The sequence below is a fragment of the Quercus robur genome, chromosome 7 (assembly GCF_932294415.1).
Source record: "Quercus robur chromosome 7, dhQueRobu3.1, whole genome shotgun sequence".
Classification (NCBI taxonomy): Eukaryota; Viridiplantae; Streptophyta; class Magnoliopsida; order Fagales; family Fagaceae; genus Quercus; species Quercus robur.
This window is the reverse complement of record NC_065540.1, coordinates 16,310,905-16,333,628: the sequence shown is the minus strand read 5'-3', so window position 1 is coordinate 16,333,628 and position 22,724 is coordinate 16,310,905. Positions and strand designations below refer to the sequence as shown.

The 22,724-nt window shown below is 32.4% G+C and overlaps 1 protein-coding gene and 1 long non-coding RNA gene across 2 annotated transcripts; one reads left to right on the top strand and one right to left on the bottom strand.

The window, feature by feature from the left end:
* The first annotated feature begins 11,233 nt into the window (after positions 1-11,233).
* LOC126692507 (alanine--glyoxylate aminotransferase 2 homolog 2, mitochondrial-like) lies at positions 11,234-17,327 on the top strand. The gene is made up of 9 exons (XM_050388133.1): positions 11,234-11,620; positions 12,211-12,441; positions 13,066-13,236; positions 15,339-15,482; positions 15,567-15,746; positions 16,194-16,419; positions 16,519-16,632; positions 16,711-16,797; positions 17,069-17,327. Exons 1-9 carry the CDS (start codon positions 11,384-11,386, stop codon positions 17,110-17,112), a joined length of 1,434 nt encoding a protein of 477 aa, XP_050244090.1. The 5' UTR covers positions 11,234-11,383; the 3' UTR covers positions 17,113-17,327.
* A 1,996-nt stretch (positions 17,328-19,323) lies between these two features.
* On the bottom strand, positions 19,324-22,724 carry LOC126692508 (uncharacterized). The gene is made up of 2 exons (XR_007645034.1): positions 22,276-22,724; positions 19,324-19,720 (listed from the first exon to the last, which is right to left on the bottom strand). It is a non-coding gene; the product is annotated as an uncharacterized LOC126692508 (long non-coding RNA).

The window sequence follows — 22,724 nt, the reverse complement described above, 5'->3', positions numbered from 1 at the left end:
GCGAAAATTGACTTGAGACTTTTCATATATTTAAATATGATTTTTTTTTATAAAAAAATTAATATTACTTAAATTCTATAATCTTGTTTTAGATGCAAAATTATTAATTAACCATGTAAAATCTTTTTTTTTTTTAGAAAATCTATAGACACAAAAAAATTGACAAAACTTTGCACAATTGTTGATGTGGCAGATTGGTAATGGTAAGTAAAAATGTGATGTTAGTGGTAGACTTAGATGAAAACTAGTAAAATTTGCTAGCTCAACTATTGTGAAATTCTTTGTATATTGCTTTTTTTTTCTTTTTCTTTTTTGTGAAAAGTGTTATATTCACAATATTTTCATAACAAATCCTAAATATTAAGTTGTTACTAGTTCTAATTTAAACCGACCACTGAAATTACTTTTTTTCCCACCAATAACAGCCAGTAACAACCTTCTACTTAGGATTTGTTATGAAAAATGTTGTGGACGTAACATTTTTCTCTCTTTTTTCTTGTTTTTTATTTGATAAAAAATGTTATTTTATTTATTGGCTAATATTTTTGGGCTTAATAAATAAGTTTATAATATTAAAAATTATTGTATTGGCCAAAATTTAGGGGCCTTTTTCTACTTGGGGCCTTAGGCGACCGCCTCACTTGCTTTCATACTAGAGCCGGCCCTGGTGTCAACTTCATAATGATTGCTTTATCGTTAAGCTAAAACAACAATTAGTTGTGGGTTCCAATTAGTTCAACTAGTAAAGTCTATGATGGTTGTATAAGAGATCTGGGGTTCAATCTCCGCATAAACTAAAAACTGATTGATGTCTTAGTCGGATAATAAAGAGTTACATCAAAAGCGACCATAAGTTGAAACTCTCTCAAAAAAACAGCAATTAATTTTTAAGATGTTATACAATTATGTGGGGCCAAAGAATTTGACAACCCCGGCCCACTTTATACTAAGCCCAAGGCCCACGCCGAGGAGGAAGAAATGGCCGAGGACGAACAAAGAAAGCCCAAATAGCCTAGAAACATTGTAGAGGACGATCCTGTTCTCAGCATTCCAAATCCCAAAAGGAAAAAACAGCATGCCGTCAAAGGCAGCCTCCCAGAACGCCCCCAGAAAAAGGATAAGTACAGTAGGACACCCATGGGAGTATGGTGTAGGAGCAATTCAAGGAGAAACTGTCACATCTGCATTAAATGCACCCAACTAACGTTCTGGCCACATTAATGAGAAAATGACCCCTGAACAGTGCGGTCTTGGTTGCCGCAACTTACAGAGGGTTTGGGAAGGTGGCTGATGGGACGAGCACTCGAGTAATGACCTGCATGATCAACAGATGGAAGGCCAAGATCGATTGGAAGGAGATATATAATGTGAGAGATCCTCCAAGAATGGGGGATCGAAAATCAGGAGGAAGAGAAAAAAGGAGAATACGAGAACAATTTGCATGATCTTAGAAACCTTTGTAACCTAGCACTGAAGAAAAAAGAAGAACACTAAGTTCCTCGGACGAAGTGCCCAAGGACAGAATTTCATATCTTAGTCTATATCTTTGTTATTCAATCCATACATAATCTTGTCTAGTTGTTGTAATCCTAACCAAGACCTAGTTCTTAAACTCATTCTCTATAAAATTTATTGTATTGGGCTAGTTGATTTTGAGTCTACTCATCCAATAGAAGAAGCACTCGAATCTAGGCCCTACAAATTATATTTGGAATCCAGTAAAATCTAAACAATATCACGAGGTCTATAACTTAATGACACTTATTGTAAGGAAAAATTATATATATATATATATATATATATTAAACTAAACATTAAGGATATATTCGTGGTACAAACCTTAATAATCTAAACATTAAATATTAAACATTTGAGTATTCATGAATCATGATACTTACGTTATATCAGCCGTAAGCATCTTTTTGATCCATCTAGATAGGCTTCGAGTCATCCAGTACTAGTCACCTTGCTCGCTTGCAAAGATCCCATTACATAGACACTAGGAAAAAACCAACAAAAATATTAAAAATAAAAGCTATTGAAAAAAACTACCTGATTTTAAAAAACTCAAGTCTATTCTCTGTTTAATTATTATAACTGCAATAAACATCCTCACAATTATATTGCAATTAAGAATTGTTAATTTTAAAAGATAACCTCTTCTCCGCTACCCTTTTTTTTTCTCAATTTCTATATTTAAAAATTTTTTATCTTTAATTTTTGATTTTTTTTTTTTTTTTTTTTTTTTTTGAGAACAGGTCAGAATTAATTTTTGAAATTTTAATCTCATTATATCTTGTACTTCAAATTTTACCTATTTAATGAAAAAAAGAATTTAACAAATTAAAAGATGAAACCACTAAATCCTACTGTAGTATTATATAATTCTTTCACCGCTTCTATTTTATTAAAGAGCCCATTAGAAATGATAGAGTTTTCTTGAAAGTTCTATCAACACATTGCGGACAATATACAAGGGATTATCCATGAACAATATTGCAATGGAGCTTAATTAGGGGACCATGGCCTCCCAAAAACTTCTTGAAATACTTCTCTAGTTTTTCTAACACTTAAGGACAACTGTCAGCAAAACATATGATGATCACTCCAAATATATATTTAGTACTCATATAAACCTTATAATCTTTAATTAAAATTTTTTTTTTCTAATTTAACCCGCAATTTTATAATAGGGCCAAAATTAAAAATAATTTTTTTTTCAAATTTGACCCAATTTTATAATATGTTTTGCTCCTACACTTATCCACGTATGATTGCGGTGTACTTGAATTATGTGACATATTTAATAACCATGTAACTTTATGGTTGTTTGAACCATTACTTAACAAATTAAAATCCTTTATTTAAATTACTTTTTTTTTATACAAGATAGAAATTCTACTCTAGTTTAATATGTGTATATGTGTGTAAAATTTCCTCTTAGAGACTTAAACCGGCCCTTATCCCCCACACTCCACAAACACTTATATTTATAGAATAATTATCATGCCAAAGGTGTGCGGTGGTTTTTATTTAAATTACTAGAAAACTTGGATCTGATTAATTCTAAAGAGAGAATCTTGGAATGCTTCTAGAAATAGCGAGGCATGATATATGCGTGTACCTTGGATTAGTTGCCTTCCCCCACGAAAGTTAATAATACTCCTTGGTGACAAGCCTTGTTTTCTTTCCTTTAAATACATGCTTCGTTTAACAACAACAAGAAGCAAAATTGTCAAATAGTACTCAGATTTAAAGAAAGTTTTCGATTTCTGTTTTTTTTTTTTTTTTTTTAACAATCTCCAATTGCTTTAAACAATTCCACTTCTTTCATGTGAAAATAATAATAATAATAATAATAATAATAATACAAACGTAAGAGCCCTTCCAAAACAAATATTTTAAGTTATCCCTATTATGGCGACATAACCTAAAAAAACAGTGCTGACTGTACATGCAATCCTTCTTTCTTTCTTTCTTTTTTTTTAACCAATAGTTTTTTATTTTTTCTTAATTTGATAAAAGTAAAACAAATGTTTTAAAAAATGCTAAAAAGTGTCAACCAATTGAGTTACAATGTTCTTGATATTGTGTGTGTCTATATATGAAAGTATATATCTTATCATTTAAAGAAATAACTTAAGATTTTAATGGAGAGTTTAAGTATAGAATAAAATTAAAATCAATTAAAAATGCATATTAAATAAGTGACATGTAAAATTATTAGACCTCAAAAAGTTATATGGCTAGATGTTATGAGGTCAACCAACAATTAAGCATCTTCAATTATTCTTTTATATATATATATATATATATATATATTAGTCATTAACCTGTGCAACGCATGAGAAATTTTAACAAAATATTATTTTTTTTCTTTTACTTTTTTTGTCTAAAAATGAAAGTTGATAAATTGGACATTTAGTAATAGTATTTTTACCTAAATTTGAAATTTAATAATTACTGTTGTTTTTAATAGATAACCCATGCAATAAAAACTTGACAAAATAATCTTTCATTTTTGCCTATAAATGAAGAGTAATACTAGAAATACAAACTTTTTTACAAAAAATTTTACAAACTACTGATATGGTGAGTGATTATTAGTAAATGGAAAAGTGATATTAACGGTGGGTCTAGATGAAAACCAATAAGAAGTTGGTCACATCAACATTTTGTAAAAATGTTATAAAATAGTTTATAATTGTAGCATTACTCATAAATGAAATTTAATAATTATCATAATTATTAATAATTATGATAATTATTAATAATTACGATAAATGAAATTTAATAATTATGATAATTATTAATAATTCTTGTATTTATTAATAGATAACTCATGCAATAAAAACTTGGAAAAATATGATTTTTATTCTCTCTTTCATTTTTGTCTATAAATGAAATTTTGATAATTATTAATAAGTATTGTATTTATTATGATTGTGTTTGTATATATGACTATTTATTCTATAAAGAAATATGATTTGGTAAGATTTTAATGAAATATTTAAATATAAAATAAAATTTTAAATCAATTAAAAAATACATAATAAAATAATGATGTGTAAATTATGAAGTCTTAAAAATTTATATAGTAAAATATTATGAAGTCAATCAAAAATTAAACGTCTTCAATTTTATATAAACTAGTCGCTAACCCGCGCTATGTGCGGAAAGTTTTTACATAGATGTGAAATATATATAACATATGCAAAATCATCTTGATTTATTTTTCTTCTTCTGTTGAATGCATTTTTCATTTGTAGTTTAAGATGTTACTTTAAGTCTAAAAATATTCCAATCAAATTAAATCATTAAAATAATAACAAATGATTGAAAAAGATAATGACTTTGTAAAAAAAATTCAAACTCAAACTTTTGCACTCACCAGGGGCCATCAAATCATTACATTTTGGCTCAGCGTGTAACGCCTTTACTGAGCACTGTCTTTGTGAAAAACTCAAACCATGAGTCGGAGGTTGAGGCCTAAATAAACCGCTTTGGGAACCTGAAAACACCAAACAAATAAACAAAATCAATCATTATCAGAACAATTAAACAACCAAAAAGAGGTATCAATTTCATTCAAATGAATAAACAACCTTTTGAAATTACAGTAGATGAAGAAGAATAAGTCTAAATCAAAACCTTAATTAAAACAAAATCTAACCCAATCACGTAATTCAAAACCAACTGATCAAAATACCAAAAACTAAATCCTTTTAAATCCCCAAATTTAAAATGGAATTTTACTTTTTAAGCCTCTATATATTTGGATAAAGATTCAGTTTTTCAAACACGGAAAACTCATAGCTTGTCTAAAATTATCTTATGGGTAACATCTAATATAACAAAATAGTAACTAACTGACATTGACACCCAAAAATTTATAATACATCATTTAGAACCTTATTCAAAAGTTTTGAATTAAAATAACACAATTTAAAGAGATTAGTAAACCAAAGTGCTCCACAGTTTCACTCCCACTAACAAATATAGATAACAGCACACATAAATATCTACATAGTTTCCAAAGGGTGGACTTGAAACAACACACATAAAAATAATCCAGCATACTAACAGAAATAACCTAGCCTTCAAAAAAGGTCAAGTCAGTGCACCCCATTTTGCATATAACTACACCCTGGTCAGGTAACAATGTCTAAGATATTAACCATCATTGTCATAAATATAAGTTATAAAACAGATTTTGCATCAACTATCTAACATATCATGATGGCAGACTCATTTCACATTAGAACCATCTAATTTTTTTTTGTATAGAAGCTTCCTAATCAAAAGCCAAACACATTCAAGATACGGGTGTTTTGTACAGACCAAAACTGGGTTCTTGGAGTACCAAATACAGTTTTACGGATAAATTGATAAACTAAACATGGATCATCAAAACATTTCCCCCAAGAATCAGTAATACAATTAAAAGACAAAGGATTTACAACTATTTAATAAATACAACCATTAGTAAGTCAAAACCACAAACAAAATTCCATGAACAATTGAAGTGGAGAAAGAACAGTATGTTGGAAGAATAACTGGGGAGGTAGGTTTTCAATTGAAGAGCAAATCAGAATTCTTACCTCGAGTTTGGACTTCCTTTATAGAGGAGACTGGCTTCAGTTGCAGTTGACGGCCAAAACCCAACACACCCAAGGGTTAGGAAGTCAAATCCCTAAAATGATAGAAAAACCTAATTAAAGACAAAATCCATAAATTGACAGAAAAAGATTAATTGAGAAATACAGAGAGAATGGTCTGATACGGAGAAGGGGTTTGGCCGACCTATATCTACGATTGGAGTGAATCACTTCAGAGGTGTTTTGGACGACAGAGAAGGGGAATGGGATCGGGTTTTGTTGGAGCTAATATGGGTCTGGGTTTTGGATGATGGAGAAGGGCTTTGGCCGTAGGGTCTGTTTTGGACGACGGTGAAGGTTTGATCGTGAGGCATGTATTGAAGATCGGGTTTTGTTGGAGCTAATATGGGTCTGGGTTTTGGATGATGGAGAAGGGCTTTGGCCGTAGGGTCTGTTTTGGACGACGGAGAATGTTTTGGACGACAGCGAAGGTTTGACCATGAGGCGTGTATTGAATGATAGAGAAGTGGAACGAGGACGAAGAAGGGGAAGAAGAAGAAGAAGAAGTATTATCGGGTTTTGTTTTTAAGTGACAGAGATATTTTTTTCCGATTTTATGGTAAAATTATAATTTTTGTTTTTATTATTTAAATAATGCTAACATGGAAAATTGTGGGAGTTTCAAAAGCTTCGGTTTTATATATATATATATATATATATATATACATATATATTATAAATGATAGAAGTAATTAAGTACCAATGGGCAATTCTTAATTTTACGGGTGCATGTTAAAATTTTCATGAATTATGGTTCCTTCTGCAATATAGGCATAGGGTTTTTTTTTTTTTTTTTGAGAATATAGGCTCTTCCTTTATGAATAGTTCTCGTTGTATTCCAAGCATCTTAAGAAACTTCTACAGTCCAACAACAGATGGAATATTCTCCAAACTGATTATGCTTCCAAAATCTCATCTAGGCTTCTAGCTACAACTTCACCTTATAGGAATCTACTTATAAAGGTATTACAAATTACAAAGTTCATTACCAAAAAATAAATCCTTTCTGAGCCTTAAAAATTAAAAAGCGTAAATGCACTTTTGGTCCCTACATTTTGGGATCATTTCTATTTTGATTCCTACATTTTTATTTTACCACTTTTAGTCCCTAAACCAATTAACGCATGACATTTAAGTCCTTACCGTCAACCAACTAACATGAAAAGATGATGTGGCAAACAGAACACCCTATTAGCTAATGTGGCGCTGACGTGGTGATTAAAATATTATTAAAAAAATATTATTTGGCATTTTTATATGCCATGTCAGCATTTTAATTTTTTTTATAAAAAGCCATGTCAGAAAATTTAAACCAAAAAAAGAAATAAATTAAAAAACAAAATTAAACTCAATTCCAAGACCCAGAAAAATTAAACTCAATCCCAGGACTTCTCAAACCCAGAAAAATTAAACTCAAATCAACCACTCCACAGATCTCAATCCCAAGACCCACGACAAGCTGCTACCCACAGCCCCACGAACCCAGGTCCACCCACAGCACCACAACCCCACGCTGATGTCCACCGTGACAACCCAAAATCTCAGATCGACCACCACCAAAACCCAAATCGTAACCTACACATCACGCTCCTCAAAACCCAGACCCAAATCAGTCATGCCCCTCATCCACAAATCAAAACCCAAACCCATAGATTGACTTCGCCCACAACAGATCGAAGACGTTGGAGGTGGGTATGGCTTTGCCGGCGTAAAGGAGATTTTTGCCTTGGTGGATTGGGTACATGCAAAGCTCAAAGTGGGCGAACGTGAGAGAAGAGAAGAAAAGGGAGAAAACTCATCGGACTGGCGTCAGTGTGGGGTGGAGCTGCGTCGGAGTGTGGGTGGATGTCAAACCTTCGACAGAGTGTGGGGTGGAGCTACGTCTCTCTGTCGTCGGTGCGTGGGGGTGGAGCTGAAGGGTTTCGTAGCGGTTGCTTTCTCTTGGAATTGGAATTGGAGAGCTTGTGAGGTTGAGGGTTGTGAGTTTTGGGGCAAGCAAGAGCGTAGGGAGAGAATAAGCTCGTTGAAGAAATGGAAGCAGCAACAGCAGCCATTTTTAGTTTTGGCTCAATTGAAATGAAAGAAGTGGCAAAGAAATGTATTGGGAGTTTTTTAACCCAAACACAAATCTACTCCAAACCCAGAAACAGTGCCATTGGATTTGCTCCAAACCCAGATCCGCTTCTGATAAGAACATAAAAAAGGAAAGAAAAAAAAAAAAAAAAAACCATTCAGATCTGGGTTGGTGTTTGTGTACAATTGATTTTTGTGGAAGAATTTGTGTACAAATTTTGGAATATTTTGGGTTTCTATTCTTTTGTTCTTAGGATTGAATATTTTGGGTTTGTTGTTCTTGTGTGTTCATGATCAAGATGAATTTGAAATAGGAATTTGATAATTTGAATGTGAAATTTATGAGTTTATGGGTTTCTAATCTTATTGTTCTTGTTCAAAGATCTGAGATCTCCATTCATATGATTTTTTGTTTTTAATTCTGTTTGTAATTTTTTTTATTTAGTTAAAATTATTTTTTTATTTTTTTAAAAATTTAGATGCTGATGTGGCCTTTTTTAATGCCAAAATAGTTTTGTAATTATTATTTTAATGTACCGTCAATCATGTCAACTTTTTTTGTTAGTTGGATGACAGTAAGGACTTAAATGTCACACGTTAATTGGTTTAGAGACTAAAAGTGGTAAAATAGAAATGTAGGGACTAAAATAGAAATTTTCCCAAAATGTAGGGACCAAAAGTGCATTTATGCCAAATTAAAATTGACCAAAATGCCTTATTTGTTATGCTTAATAAGCAATTTACCCCATATCATTAAGATTCCCATTAAATTTAACAGAAAAGTCCAACATTTTAAAGGTATTGTCTAACAGAATTTTTTCTTTCAATTTTCTATTAAATTTTATTGAAATCTCTTAGTATTGTTCCCTCAAAAAAAAGAAATCTCTTAGTCCAATATCCTTTATACGCTTTTTTTTTTTATAAGTCCTTTATAAGCTTTAAAATTGAGTAATATGTCCTATTTATTATTTTTAATAAGTAATTTACCCCATAATCAATATCACAAAGATTCCTGTTAAATTTAACAGAAAAGTCCAACATATTTCCTGGGAGAATATTCTTTAACTTTAAAATTTAAAGGATATATTGTCACTGCATCGCAAAATTATTAATTATTAATTAATTATTAAGAGAAATATGCAATTAATGTTTTATAAATCAATACGACATTTTCTAAAGTCCATATCATATTCATTCCGACTGTTTAAAAAAGATAAACGGACAAAACAAATTTATCAGAAAACAGTAACATTATAATTTCCGATCCATTTGTGACAAAAGCATTCAAGCAAAGCAAAACATAGAAAAATAAGGAAACATTCACAATTTTTGTAAAGTGATTATAAATATGGCAATTTTTCAACATAATTTGGAAGAGAAAGTCTAATATAATGCAACAAATTTGACACCTAATGTGGTAACTTTTTAGAGCATCCACATTAGTGGAGCTATTTTTTTAGCTATGTGGTACTATAAAAAGTTACTTTATCTATTTTACCTTCTCACTTTACAAAACATCAAACATTAGTTTTATTTTAGTTTTTAACACAATAAAATAATATAAACACTACAATAAAATAATATTTCATTCCACAGCGAAAACATAACCACAACCACCATCAAAGCCATGGAAACCACCAGTGCAGCCACAACTCCACCACTGTAACCAATACCCATCAAAAACCAGCAAAAAAAGAGCAGAGCTAAAGGTAAAAACCAAGCACATGCAAAGGGAGTATCACACATGCCTGATACTTGGTTAGAAGAAAGTGTGTAACCCAAAATAAATAAATAAAAAGGGAAAGAAACATTATTTTTATGAGAGGTTTAATAAAATACTATTTTTCTACTTTAGCAACTATAAATAGCTGTGTACTATAGATAAAGAGCTAAAATTTTTAAGTTTGGCTCCACTATTGTAGCTTACTTTCTAGAATTGGTAATGTTAAAAATAGCAATATAACTTTTTAGCACTACCAATAATAATGCTGTTAATAGTAGGCCAAAATGGCCCAATACCATGTTTTTTTGAAATTTTTAGCAACAGAGCACTGTTTCGGAAATAATTTGGGATCTACCACTTTTTGTGGTACTTGAGCTTGGTGAGCTCGAGTACCACATTTTTCCATTCCACCGTCGCCCCATATTCAAGGAGCCCTATAGTGGCGTTTTTAAGCCCTATAGTGACGTTTTAAAGTCCTATAGCAGCGTTTTCCTGCAAATTTTTTTAAAAGTGTGATTGGCCCATATTCTGGGTGCCCTATAGTGGCGTTTTTAATCCCTGTAGTGACGTTTTATAGCCCTATAGCGGCGTTTTCCTGCAAAAAATTTTTATAAGGGTAATCGCTCTGTTCTGGGATCCCTATAGTGGCGTTTTTAAGCCCTATAGTGACGTTTTCGGGCCCTATAGCGGCGTTTTCCTTCAAAATTTTTTTATAACCCCCATACCTGGTTCAAGGGGCCCTATAGTGGCGTTTTTAAGCCCTATAGTGCCGTTTTCGGGCAACTTTTTTTTTTTTTTTTTTTGAGAAGATGTTGACCAATGAAAAGATGGTACTCGAGCTTGGTGAGCTCGAGTACCACAAAAAGTGGTAGATCCCAAATTATTTCCGAAACAGTGCTCTGTTGTTAAAAATTTTAAAAAAACATGGTATTGGACCATTTTGGCCGTTAATAGTAAGTAAAACAGTATAGTCAGCGGTTAACTCAGGTGAGATCCAGCTAGTGTACAAACATGTCATTTTTTTTTTTTTTTTTGAGAAAGTACAAACATGTCATATTAAATGGTGTAAAAAATGTTATTCAATTTTTTTTTTTTTTTTTTTTTTTTGTATGTAGCGTTACTCAATTTGGAAAGATGTTTTAGTATCGCTCGTTATCCTAGTAATTGCTTAATATACCAAAGGGTAACTAGGTAAAATCATCCATAACCAATCATAATAGGACACGTCAGTGTTACCTTGCCCTCTGTAATCCTCTATATAAATTCTTTCTCGGCCTAGCTTAGTTTTAGAGCTCTACCACCACCAAAGACAAACACCCGAAACATAATAGTCCTGAATTCTCGGAATCTTAATTCCCTCACAAATTGTAAAAACCAAATCCGAGGAATCAGAAAGATAGAGAGGCAGCGAGGAAATTAAAATTTAAAAATGCAGGGAATTCTAACGAGAAGGGTATTTTCGAGAAAAATTTCCCTGTGCTCACAACGCTGCTTCTCTCAACTAGCCCAGAGGACCGCCTCTCTTCAAGAAAATGATGTCACTGTTCCGAAAATGCCCCCCTTTGATTACTCTCCTCCGCCTTATAATGGTCCCACCGTCGATGAGATCATGGCCAAGCGAAAAGCTTATCTCAGCCCTTCATTGTATCATTTATACAAGAAACCTGTAAGTCCCTCACCCACCCACACCTGATCATTTCTCCTCCTCCGCCTCCTCCTTCTCTCTATCTCTTGTTTCTGAAAAATCATGCATTTCACTGTTTCACTTTTTGAAAACACGAGTTTCAATTACCTCAACTGAAAAAAAAATCTTATGGTCAAATAAGGACTCGGTTAATCCCGACTAATGTGGGTTTCAATTATCTCAATCGATAAATTCTCCTATCAATATGTTTCCTTATTTGCTCGAGTTATCTCGATAAAATCTCCTATCATCCAACAAAAATTTGGACTAATTCGTCAACCATAAAATTTAAGTTTTTAAGATCTAATGATATCTCTAGATGATCAAAGATCATACGTTAAATGAACTGATGATTGTTTCTCAATTGGTTTTAATAAAATCTCCTATCATCCAACAAAAATTTGGACTAATTCTATCAACCAAAAAATTTAAGCTTTTAAGATCTCATGATATCTCTAGATGATCAAAGATCATACGTTAAATGAACTGATGATTGTTTCTCAATTGGTTTTTTTAGCATTATTTTGTTCTATGATTGTGAATACTAATTGAATTCATGTATGATTGGGCAGGTGAACGTGGTAGATGGGAAGAGGCAGTACTTGTTCGACGATGAAGGCCGGCGATACCTGGACGGTTTTGGAGGAATAGCTACGGTGGGTTGTGGCCACTGCCACCCGGACGTGGTGGAGGCTATTGTCAATCAAACCAAGCGCTTGCAACACTCCACTGTCCTCTACCTCAACTCCGCCATCGCTGACTTTGCCGAGGCCCTTGCTTCCAAGTTGCCCGGCGATCTTAACGTACATATAATAATTATATATTATTATTATTTGTTATTAGTAATTATTCAATATTTCGAGAGTAACATTCTTTTTCTCTCATGCATGATACATGTTGTCATGAAAATAAAATATTACTACTAAATATGGAATAATTTCCCAATATTGTTAACGCTTTCTAAGGAAACTTGGTAGCAACTTTATTTTTTTATGGTAGTAGATTAATTTGGAAGGATTTTTTTTTTTTTTTTTTTTGGTAAAATTTTTGTTAAAAATAATTTGGTTTTCGTAAAAATTATAAGTGTTTACCTATATACTTTTACCAAAAATGATTACTAATAAATTTGTGGGTTCAAAGCCTGCTATAATTTTTTTTTTTTTTAAGATTATTTGACTTATAAGTTAGATGCACGTTTTAAAGGTTTTATATATATATATAGAATTGTATTTTTACCTATATTATTTTTTAATAAATAAACTAACCCAGGAGTGTTGTTGTATAACAAGAAATACACGTCAAATTTATTTTATGTTTCTTGACGATATAGATGATTGTTGAAGTAATTTATACGTGGAGTGTGTTTTTTTTTTTTTTTTTTATTAAGAATTGTGTATAACTTTGTGACTATGTTTTATTATTTGTAGGTGGTGTTGTTTACGAATTCTGGGACGGAAGCGAATGAGTTGGCTTTAATGATGGCGAAGTTGTATACAGGGTCCCATGACATAATATCACTTAGAAACGGGTACCATGGAAACGCCGCTGGAACTATGGGGGCCACAGGACAGAGCGTTTGGAAATACAATGTTGTTCAGGTAAATAATAAAATTCTCCTTTCCTTTCAATGAAATTCTTCTACAATTATCTCTTTCTTCTTCCATTTTCTCAAACCCCAAAAATGTGTGTGACACACAAATAATATGTAACAAAGTACATAATTTTAGATGGTCTAAGTTGGGTGATGGTATTTTATCTGAAATACGACTGTAATAATTTTTTACTCATTAATTACAAAACCTATATTTAAGAATTCTAAATAGTCAGGGGTTAGGAATATTTTTTTCGAATGAATTGAATCATAACTTGACTTTAAACCTTTTTTTTTTTTTTTTCATTTTATGAAGTTGACCTTAACTTTATTGAATACAAATTGTTTCGAATTAGTGTCACATAATTGCCAGATAGTTTGCTTACTTAGATGTAAAATGCTTTTGCGTCTCACTATCACTGCATGTCACACTTTAAATGGAGCACTAGCAACTAGCTTTTTTAAGCCCTGTTTAACTTTTTTATAATTGCTAAAAAAATAAGTTAAACTATTAGCTTTTCAAGAATGGGTTAAAAGAGTAGAATCAATGTATAAATTAAACAAAAAGGAGTACATAGTACATACTAATACTAAATGTGGTCGCTGTCTTAGTAGTTTTGTACTTATGGCTTTTGATGTATGTGAGGAGTGAGGAGGACTACTGAAAATGCCATTAAAAAACATGTGGTTCATAATAGCTTATGATGAGTGTTCTTATGACATCGTTAATATCTTTAAAATTTCATGTAAACTTGTTAGTTTGATTATCTTATTTTATAGCAAAAATAGAGTAAAAGTCAAATTCTTTTTTAGGGCTGTCCACAAAAGACAATCAACTTTCGTTTTCATGACTCATTGTGCACTTTGGGGCTCATCTATGAATTAGCCAAAAGGGACCAAAGAGATTTTGTAAGGTAGAAGATCTTTAATTATCTCATAGTTCACTTGTTAGGTGACTTGTGAAGAAGTCACATCGTAGCTGGTGAGGCATACTGTAATCCCATCTTGATGTTACCAACACTACCAAAACTCAGTCCAATTGGACATTCACTACTATTTTTTGTTTTTTCCCCGCTTCACAATCATAGCTATTGAACCAAGCATTATAATGGATAGTGAAATTGCCACTATGATCATTATGCTAATATGAAAACGTGCTTTGACATCAAATGATAAAGATGTTAAGCCAATGCTAGCTTGCTATGTCTACATCAAAATTTTTTGTTTCTGTTGGGAAGGGAAATGTGACAATCATTTCTTTAGAGATAGAGACAATAGCAGAAATAATATCTTGTAACAAGTAATAGAAAATCAATCCATGGTTATCAACTCAATGAGTAAATGCCATGTGATTTAATTTTATACTCATTTGTCTGAGTTTATCCCACCAAATAGAGAGAGCTACCTTACCAGAAAAATAGTTTGATATCAATCTATTCATACACATAAGCAAGTAAAATTAGAACTTTCTGTTGTCTGATTTAGCTTGTGGCAAATCAGGAGCATAGAAGATAGAACCTAATTAATTGATTAAAGATGCTTTTAAAATATTTTTTTAAAGTAGGCCGTAACTTTAAAAATCATGGACTTTCTGCTTTCTTGAATTTGGTTTGTGGCAAATCGTGACTTTTCTGTTTTCTTGAATTTTTTTTGGTTAAGTAGGCCACTAACTTTGTTATCAATCTATTCATACACATGAGCAAGTAAAATTTCTAATGTTTTAGTTTATTTTATTGAGGTTTTAATGTTAGTTTAGTTTAGTTAGCTTTAGATTCTAATGTTTCCTTTTGTTTCTGTCTTGACAATCTGCCACCCCCCTTAATGTTAGCTTGTAAAGCAGATTGTACTTCTGTAATTTCCTTTCATTAATATATTAAAATTTAGAACTTTCTGCTTTCTGGTATTGCTTGTTACAAATCAGGAACATTGAACACTAATAAATGATAAATGATGCTCTTAAAATAGTTTGAAGTTTTTCCATCCTTAAATGATGGCATTCCATGCATCTCCCTTTTATTTTTTTAGTCTATGGAGCCACGTAATCTAAATTTGATGTACTTATAAGAAATATGTTGCTACTATTCTTCTTCTTATGGCTATGGCCACCAGTCTGGAACCCATCATGCCTTGAATCCAGACCCGTACAGAGGTGTTTTTGGTTCAGATGGAGAAAAGTATGCCAAAGATGTCCAAGATCTCATTGAATATGGAACTTCTGGCAATGTTGCTGCTTTTGTATCTGAAACAATTCAGGTACATTATCTACCTCCAATTGCGCAGTTCCTTCCATATTGACATTATTCATAATCCTCTTAACATCCTTTTTATGTATGACAGGGAGTGGGGGGGATTGTAGAATTGGCCCCTGGTTACTTGCCTCCTGTTTATAGCAGTATAAAGAAAGCAGGAGGCCTTTGTATTGCTGATGAGGTTCAGGCTGGTTTCGCTCGCACTGGGAGCCACTTTTGGTCGTTTGAGGCTCAAGGGGTCACGCCCGACATTGTGACAATGGCAAAGGTTTATTTTCACTTCTTTTCTTTTCTTTATTTCTTCAGTAAGTTGCAAAATAGTTGTGTCCCTAGAATTGCTCTCTGGCACGATAACATTATAGGTGTTTTTATCATCTTTGAAAACTTTTTGGGGTTTGATGCCTTTGATCTGGTGCGGAAGCTCATTATTTTTCACATGGCATACTATTATTGACTTGTCTTACTAAGCAGTTTGCTAGGATTGCATTCATAACTTTCATTAATCAATTTTTTTACTTATTATTTGTACAACTGTTTTGGCTCAACTGCTAACATATAATTTTCACAAACTAACATACTAAAAGCACAAAATGAAGATTTTACAAATCATCCATTCACTTCAATTCAAATTACCATTGCTTCATCAAACTGGTGGACCATTTTATTAGAATTTGGCTGGCTTACCTTGACTGATTTTCTTCACTGGTATCTGCAGGGCATTGGAAATGGAATTCCCCTTGGGGCAGTGGTAACCACACCTGAGATTGCAAAGGTCCTGACTCGCCGCAATTTCTTCAACACCTTTGGTGGGAATCCAGTATGCACTGCCGCAGGACTTGCAGTTTTGAGGGTGATTGAAAAAGAAAATCTTCAGGAGAATGCACATGTTGTGGGGTCATACTTGAAAGACAGACTAACTGCACTAAAGAACAAATATGAAAGTAAACATTCTTCATTCATCTTTTGTATTTAGGCATTTAAACTTTTGTATGAGTATATAGTTAATCAGAATTTTTTTTTACTTTATTGATATTCTGCAGTTATTGGGGACGTTAGGGGAAGAGGATTCATGCTAGGAGTTGAACTTGTCACTGATCGCCAGCTGAAAACTCCTGCAAAGGCTGAAACTTTGCATGTATTGGACCAGATGAAAGGTCTGCATTTCTCTCATCAGCTATTCTCTAGGCTTTGGCTCACTTGTAGATACTAATTGAACTCTTTTGCCATTATAGAATTGGGAGTATTGATAGGGAAAGGCGGAATCTATTCAAATGTATTTAGAATTACACCTCCCCTCTGCTTCACCAAGGAAGATGCAGGTGAGCCTTCAGTCCTTCAATGGAAAATGCCAAAACTTCTGCCAATTTTACTACAATAGGCTTACAAACTTTGAATTTTTTTGTGATTGGTGACACAAAAATTTGTTAAGTTTTTGTAGTTAAATTTGTAGTATACCTTACTCCATTAACATGTTGACAGCCGTGGCAAAGCAATGACATGTCTGTCATGTCATACCGAATTCTTTTAATGGTCTTTCTTTTTTTCATTGCCAGTGGCCCTTTCACTAAATATGTAATCTTTTGGTTGCAGATTTCCTTGTAGATGCCATGGATTACTCGGTTTCTAAGATGTGAAGCCCTCAAGTTCAATGTGGACATAAATGTCTTTGTCTGCTCGTTCACATTTTGTACTAACTAGTGGTGTATCATGTCAAAGTCTAATGCTAGTGAAAAACTTCAATATCATATCTATACAAGGTTTCTGCTTGAATAAGTTGCTAGGGTCTTTAAAAACGATGAGACAACAACTCGTTGTCTCTCAGTTAATCTATTTGTGTTCATTGTTGTTCTCTCTCTCTCTCTCTGAATTTGATCTGGATATTTGTTTGGCATTATAGCATTCTTGCTGAAAAGGTGGCATTATGGTGCACTCTTCCTCTGAAGTCTAAACACTATGATAGCCAAACACTACTATTGAAATGCATGGATGTGTACAAATGAAAAACCCTATTTCAGTTTCCTTATTAAATGAATTAGTTTTTCTAAAAAAATTAATTGAATTAGTTGAGCCAAACTTAAGAGTCCCAATTATATAATGTCTTGTTTGAACATGTTAGGAGCCTATTCTATATATATATATATATATATATATATAGTGCTAGATGGAAATAGGACTTCTAGACAGATGAATTAGGGTTCTTGATTCTTGTGGGTAACACAGCTTGTTTGAGAGAGATTATTTTCAGCTTATTATGCACAACTTTTTAGAATTTTACTTTTTTTTGTGAGAATGATTAGAATATCTAAGAAATGTTACTACTGCAACTTAGACCCCTACCCTGCTGTGAACCCCCAAGACACTTTGTGCTTGGAAAGGTACCACTTGAACTAAGAAATTAGGTAAGTATTAAGACTTTATTAGGTAGAGAAAAATTACTTATCGTGGTCCTAGAGTATTGAATAATTTTCATTTTATAGAAATGATACAAAAGAAAATGTAAGGAAGAAGAGGAAAAAAAGTGATATTTTTCATTTGAATTTAGTGAAGGAAATAGACAAAATGGGGGGAAAGGTATTGAAAGAGATACTATTATCAAATCACTAAAGTATTTTCTTTTTGAGAAAATTAAAAATGGTAGACCCGAATAGAAAATAATTATCATTTTTTTTTTCCTCTCATTTCACTTTTCTTCTCTATCAGACAAATAATATTAATCCATCTTCCATTTCCTCTCTAACATTTTCTATCCCCTCACTTTTTCTTTTTTTTTTTCTTTTTTTTTTTTTTTTGGAGAATGGAAGAGAGAGGAGAAGCAAGTCGATCAGAAGACATAAAAGACCAGAGAGGAGATAGGCCCATCAAAATAGGAGCCCATTGCCCCCATCCTCTCTCTTCTTTTTTTTAACCCAATTAAATGGACACTAATAGTATGGTTAGAGAGTTGGAGGCGAAGAAATGGAGGAAGAGAAAAAGGAAATGATCTCCCTCCATTGAAATATAGTGTCCTATTGAACTAAAAATGGTTGATATTATGCTTTATCAGAAACACAAATTTGACTTTGCAAACTTGTGGTACAATGACGCCCAGTCTAGGAATCAACAAACGGGCATCACATAAGGAAGGTTATGATCTCCCTCCATTGAAATATAGTGTCCTATTGAACTAAAAATGGTTGATATTATGCTTTATCAGAAACACAAATTTGACTTTGCAAACTTGTGGTACAATGACGCCCAGTCTAGGAATCAACAAACGGGCATCACATAAGGAAGGTTGGTTAGCAATGGGAAATAATAATTTGGCTCAGACCCACCTAGGACTAACTTATTCACCCTAAAATTTAAAGCACACAAAAGATACAAAATAAGCTTGTAACCTAATTCAAGAACTGACTTAGCAATGACACCAGTTAAATGGTAAGGGAAAGGTGAGGAGACAAACTGTAGGAGCCAGTAAGTCGCTTACATACATTACTATTATGACACCTTGCACATACTAACGCTAGTTATATGGGCTAAAATGAAATTACTAACTAGTTATTTGTTTTTTGGTTAACTAAAAAATGAAAATATTAATTAGAAGACTCATAAGTGTTAATTCCAAACCCTTTTTAAAATGAACTTGGTTTAGGTCTAGTGTACTGGACCCGGTCAGATGGTGACACGTGTCTAAAAGTAAACACATGTCATCATCTCAATGGATCCAATACTACTGGACAATAGACCTAAGTCTGACCCTTTTAAAATGGACTAAAGTGTACTAAATAGACCAAAGTTAATCGGAGTGAACCAAAATTGACGAAAGTAGACCAAAATAGACAGAAGTAGACCACGATGGACCAAAGTAGATCAAAATGCTACGCTAATGTAGTTCAACTTCAACACCAGCGTTCGTAACAAACTTACAATAAATGTTACACTTCACACAAAACAAGAAATCAATTAAAGTTCATTTACTATATTGTTGATATAACACTAATCACAATCCTGTAAGCATTTTAGAGTAAAATGTGGTCCTAACTTTCCAAACAAAAATTATTCATGTCCACCCTCTTTGATAATGCATGCAGCTATACGGGGAGCAAACAACTTGGCCAAGAACTGACATGGAAACTACAGATACTGATGGTAGACATTTCAGATTCAAAATCCATGTTTGAGAAATAAAAGAGTTAACAAGTCCCGCCATGCATATCTAAGTTCCTCCAAATTAGTAAACTCTCAGTCTCAGGTATTGCTAGCCTGCAAGCAACATCGAAGTTGATGAGCAGTAACGCCAGACAATATATTGTGACTCCCATATATCATCATCACAAAGTAGGCATGGTGTAAGACTATGATGTAAGTAGCACATTCAAATAGATGGAATTTGAAATTCAATTACTGGATGGCAAATCATCACGTACGCACTGCAAAGCAGCAAAAGAGAACCAAACCAGTGTAACAAAAACATGAAACAAACAATTAAAATTAAAGGATGCAAGTTGCAACAATTGATAAAGAAGATTTTGCTTGCCTGAACAGTACTCTATATCTTGAATTTACCCAAAAATATATCTAAACGTAGATAACATGTGAGATGACTAGAGCTTAGAAGTATAGATGTATGATACATAATTGGGAAGAAGAACTATACTTCGCTTGCTCACATATATTTGCCAATTAATCCATAGATAATTTGCTTGAAATGACATGTTTCAAATCATTCCAATGTTATAATATGGGTTATCCCAATAGATAAATAAAGAAAATGCCAAACAAAGATTATCCTAAATGGAAAAGATCTTAATAAATATATCACAAACAACCTATAAACTTGATATTGATATCGATCCTATACATATGAACAACAATGAAAAAAATATTATATATATATATATATATATTTAATAACAACTAAATGATGATGAGCAATATCAATCAACCATAAAACTTTTTGTTTATTGAGGATGAAATGCCTTGCTACTTCTATCACTATTGGCAAACTGGCAATTATAAACCCACAAAATGATAGTCCTCTCTCTCTCTCTCTCTCTCTCTCTCATCAATTGCAAAAACATGCGAACCCAAAATCACCCAAAATGTGTCAACCAAAAAAAAAGTACATTTCCAACCCCTCCTCCCTATTTATGTGCTTATTTTACAAAAAAATATTTCAAAATCCAATCACTATGTAACTATGCTTTAAGCATTTTGCTTCTCCCCAACTTAATTAGCATAGATTCATTTTACCTTTATAATAATTGATATGTGAATAATTTCCAACTGAAAATGCTTGTTATTCATCTATACTTTGATGTTTACAACATGTATGCTAGGATAATGTGACTTGAGTAAAAGCATGATTTTGGCAAGATATATAGTAATAGAAGTAGTTTTTGAATGAAATTTCACAACTACCAAATAACACAAGTGGACTGGCGAGCCATGGTTGGAGATGAAATCCCATGTAGTTGCACTGCCCTTGAAGAATCAAAATATTTTAGGTGCTAGAATTCTTTACTAGTTGTTACTGATTACATTCTTAAAAAAAAAAAGTGTTACTGATTAAACAGATGCCCATAGTCATTTGATAAGTAGATCAACCAACCCTATACAGATTTTCTTGTAAGATAAAACTCAAATACAAAATTGTAGCTTGAAAACAGTATTCTACTGTCTGGATTAGCTTTCTTTCCATTGACATATAAGTTTATTTGTATATGTACAACTTCTTAATTTTCATTTTTATTTGGTATAACTATATCTTTTGCCCATGGTTTGAGATGAAATCCCATTTAGTTGCACTGCCCTTGAAGAATCAAAATATTTTATGTGCTAGCAATTCTTTACTAGTTGTTACTGATTCTAAAAAAAAAAAAAAAAAAAAAAAAAAATGTGTTACTGATTAAACAAATGCCTATGGTCATTTGATAAGTAGATCAACCAACCCCATATTGATTTTCTTGGAAGATAAAAATCAAACGCAAAATTGTAACTTGAAATCAGTATTTTACTCTATCTAGATTAGCTTTCTTTTCGTTGACTAATAAGTTTATTTGTACATGTACAACTTTTTAAATTTTTATTTTTGTTTGGTATAACTATATCTTTTGCCCATGGTTGGAGATGAAATCCCATGTATTGCACTTCTCTTGAAGAATCAAAATGTTTTAGGTGCTAGCAATTCTTCACTAAGATTCTAACAAAAAAAGTGTTAATGATTAAACAAATGCCCATAGTCGTTTGATAAATAGTAGATCAACTAACCCCATATAGATTTTCTTGGAAGACAAAAATCAAACACAAAATTGTAGTCTGAAAACAGTATTTTACTATATTTGAATTAGCTTTCTTTCCGTTGACTGGTAAGTTTATTCTTATATCTATAACTTTCTAAATTTTCATTTTTCTTTGGTATAACTAATATCTTTTGCCCATTTTTCAATGAATCCAAACAAACACATTTCACTGGTATGATTTGATGAGGAACACGTATCATGTTTTGTTGGGAAACTAGTTATCTCACCCTTCATGTTATATATCATGCATGTAGTGCAAAAGCAAACGAGAAATAATCATCAAACCCTCAAAAAAAAAAAAAAAAAAATTACTCCAAGTGAATGAACTCAGAAGAGAACAAGAAACATCATTCTTGACTATTAATATTACACACACAGATTCATCATCCCAAATGAATTATCATTTTTCCGAGATTATTACACCAATCATATATAGCACTCATCAAATAAACTCAAAAACTAGCTAACTAGCACAGACAAAAATAGGAAAATGAGAGCTAGAAAGCCAACACTTACATGATATAACTATACTGATAAACCACAATGGTATTTTTTTTTTTTTTTTTTTTCCTTTTTGTATAGCACTACCGATCATGTCGAGCCACCATGGATGACATGGGAGAGTACCTGGCTGAAACCACCGTAGTTGGCCTGAAAAAGAAACGGGAAAATCGGATTGTTGACACCATAACTGGAAGGAAGTCCACCATCAATACTGCAAATTCCTTATATACATATATGCTCTTTCTTAGAATTACATATACCAATACCGAGATTGCATCCACGGAAGAACTAGCCATTATTCTTAACTTTTCTTTCACGTTCTTGGCATTGAAAAAGCAATGAAAGGTTGGATTCAATCGTAGCTTAGATGTAATTTTATTAAGAGCAAGCACTTGCAAAAAAATATATGCCAAAAATGCGAAATTACAAAAACACCCTCTTGTTCCACCGACTAGCCCTAT

Excerpts from the sequence above, each read along its gene's own strand:
- LOC126692507 (XM_050388133.1), top strand. The coding sequence starts at position 11,384 with ATGCAGGGAATTCTAACGAGAAGGGTATTTTCGAGAAAAATTTCCCTG. Across the intron at positions 15,483-15,566 it reads TTGTATCTGAAACAATTCAG|GGAGTGGGGGGGATTGTAGA; the intron begins GTACATTATCTA and ends TATGTATGACAG. Across the intron at positions 15,747-16,193 it reads ACATTGTGACAATGGCAAAG|GGCATTGGAAATGGAATTCC; the intron begins GTTTATTTTCAC and ends TGGTATCTGCAG.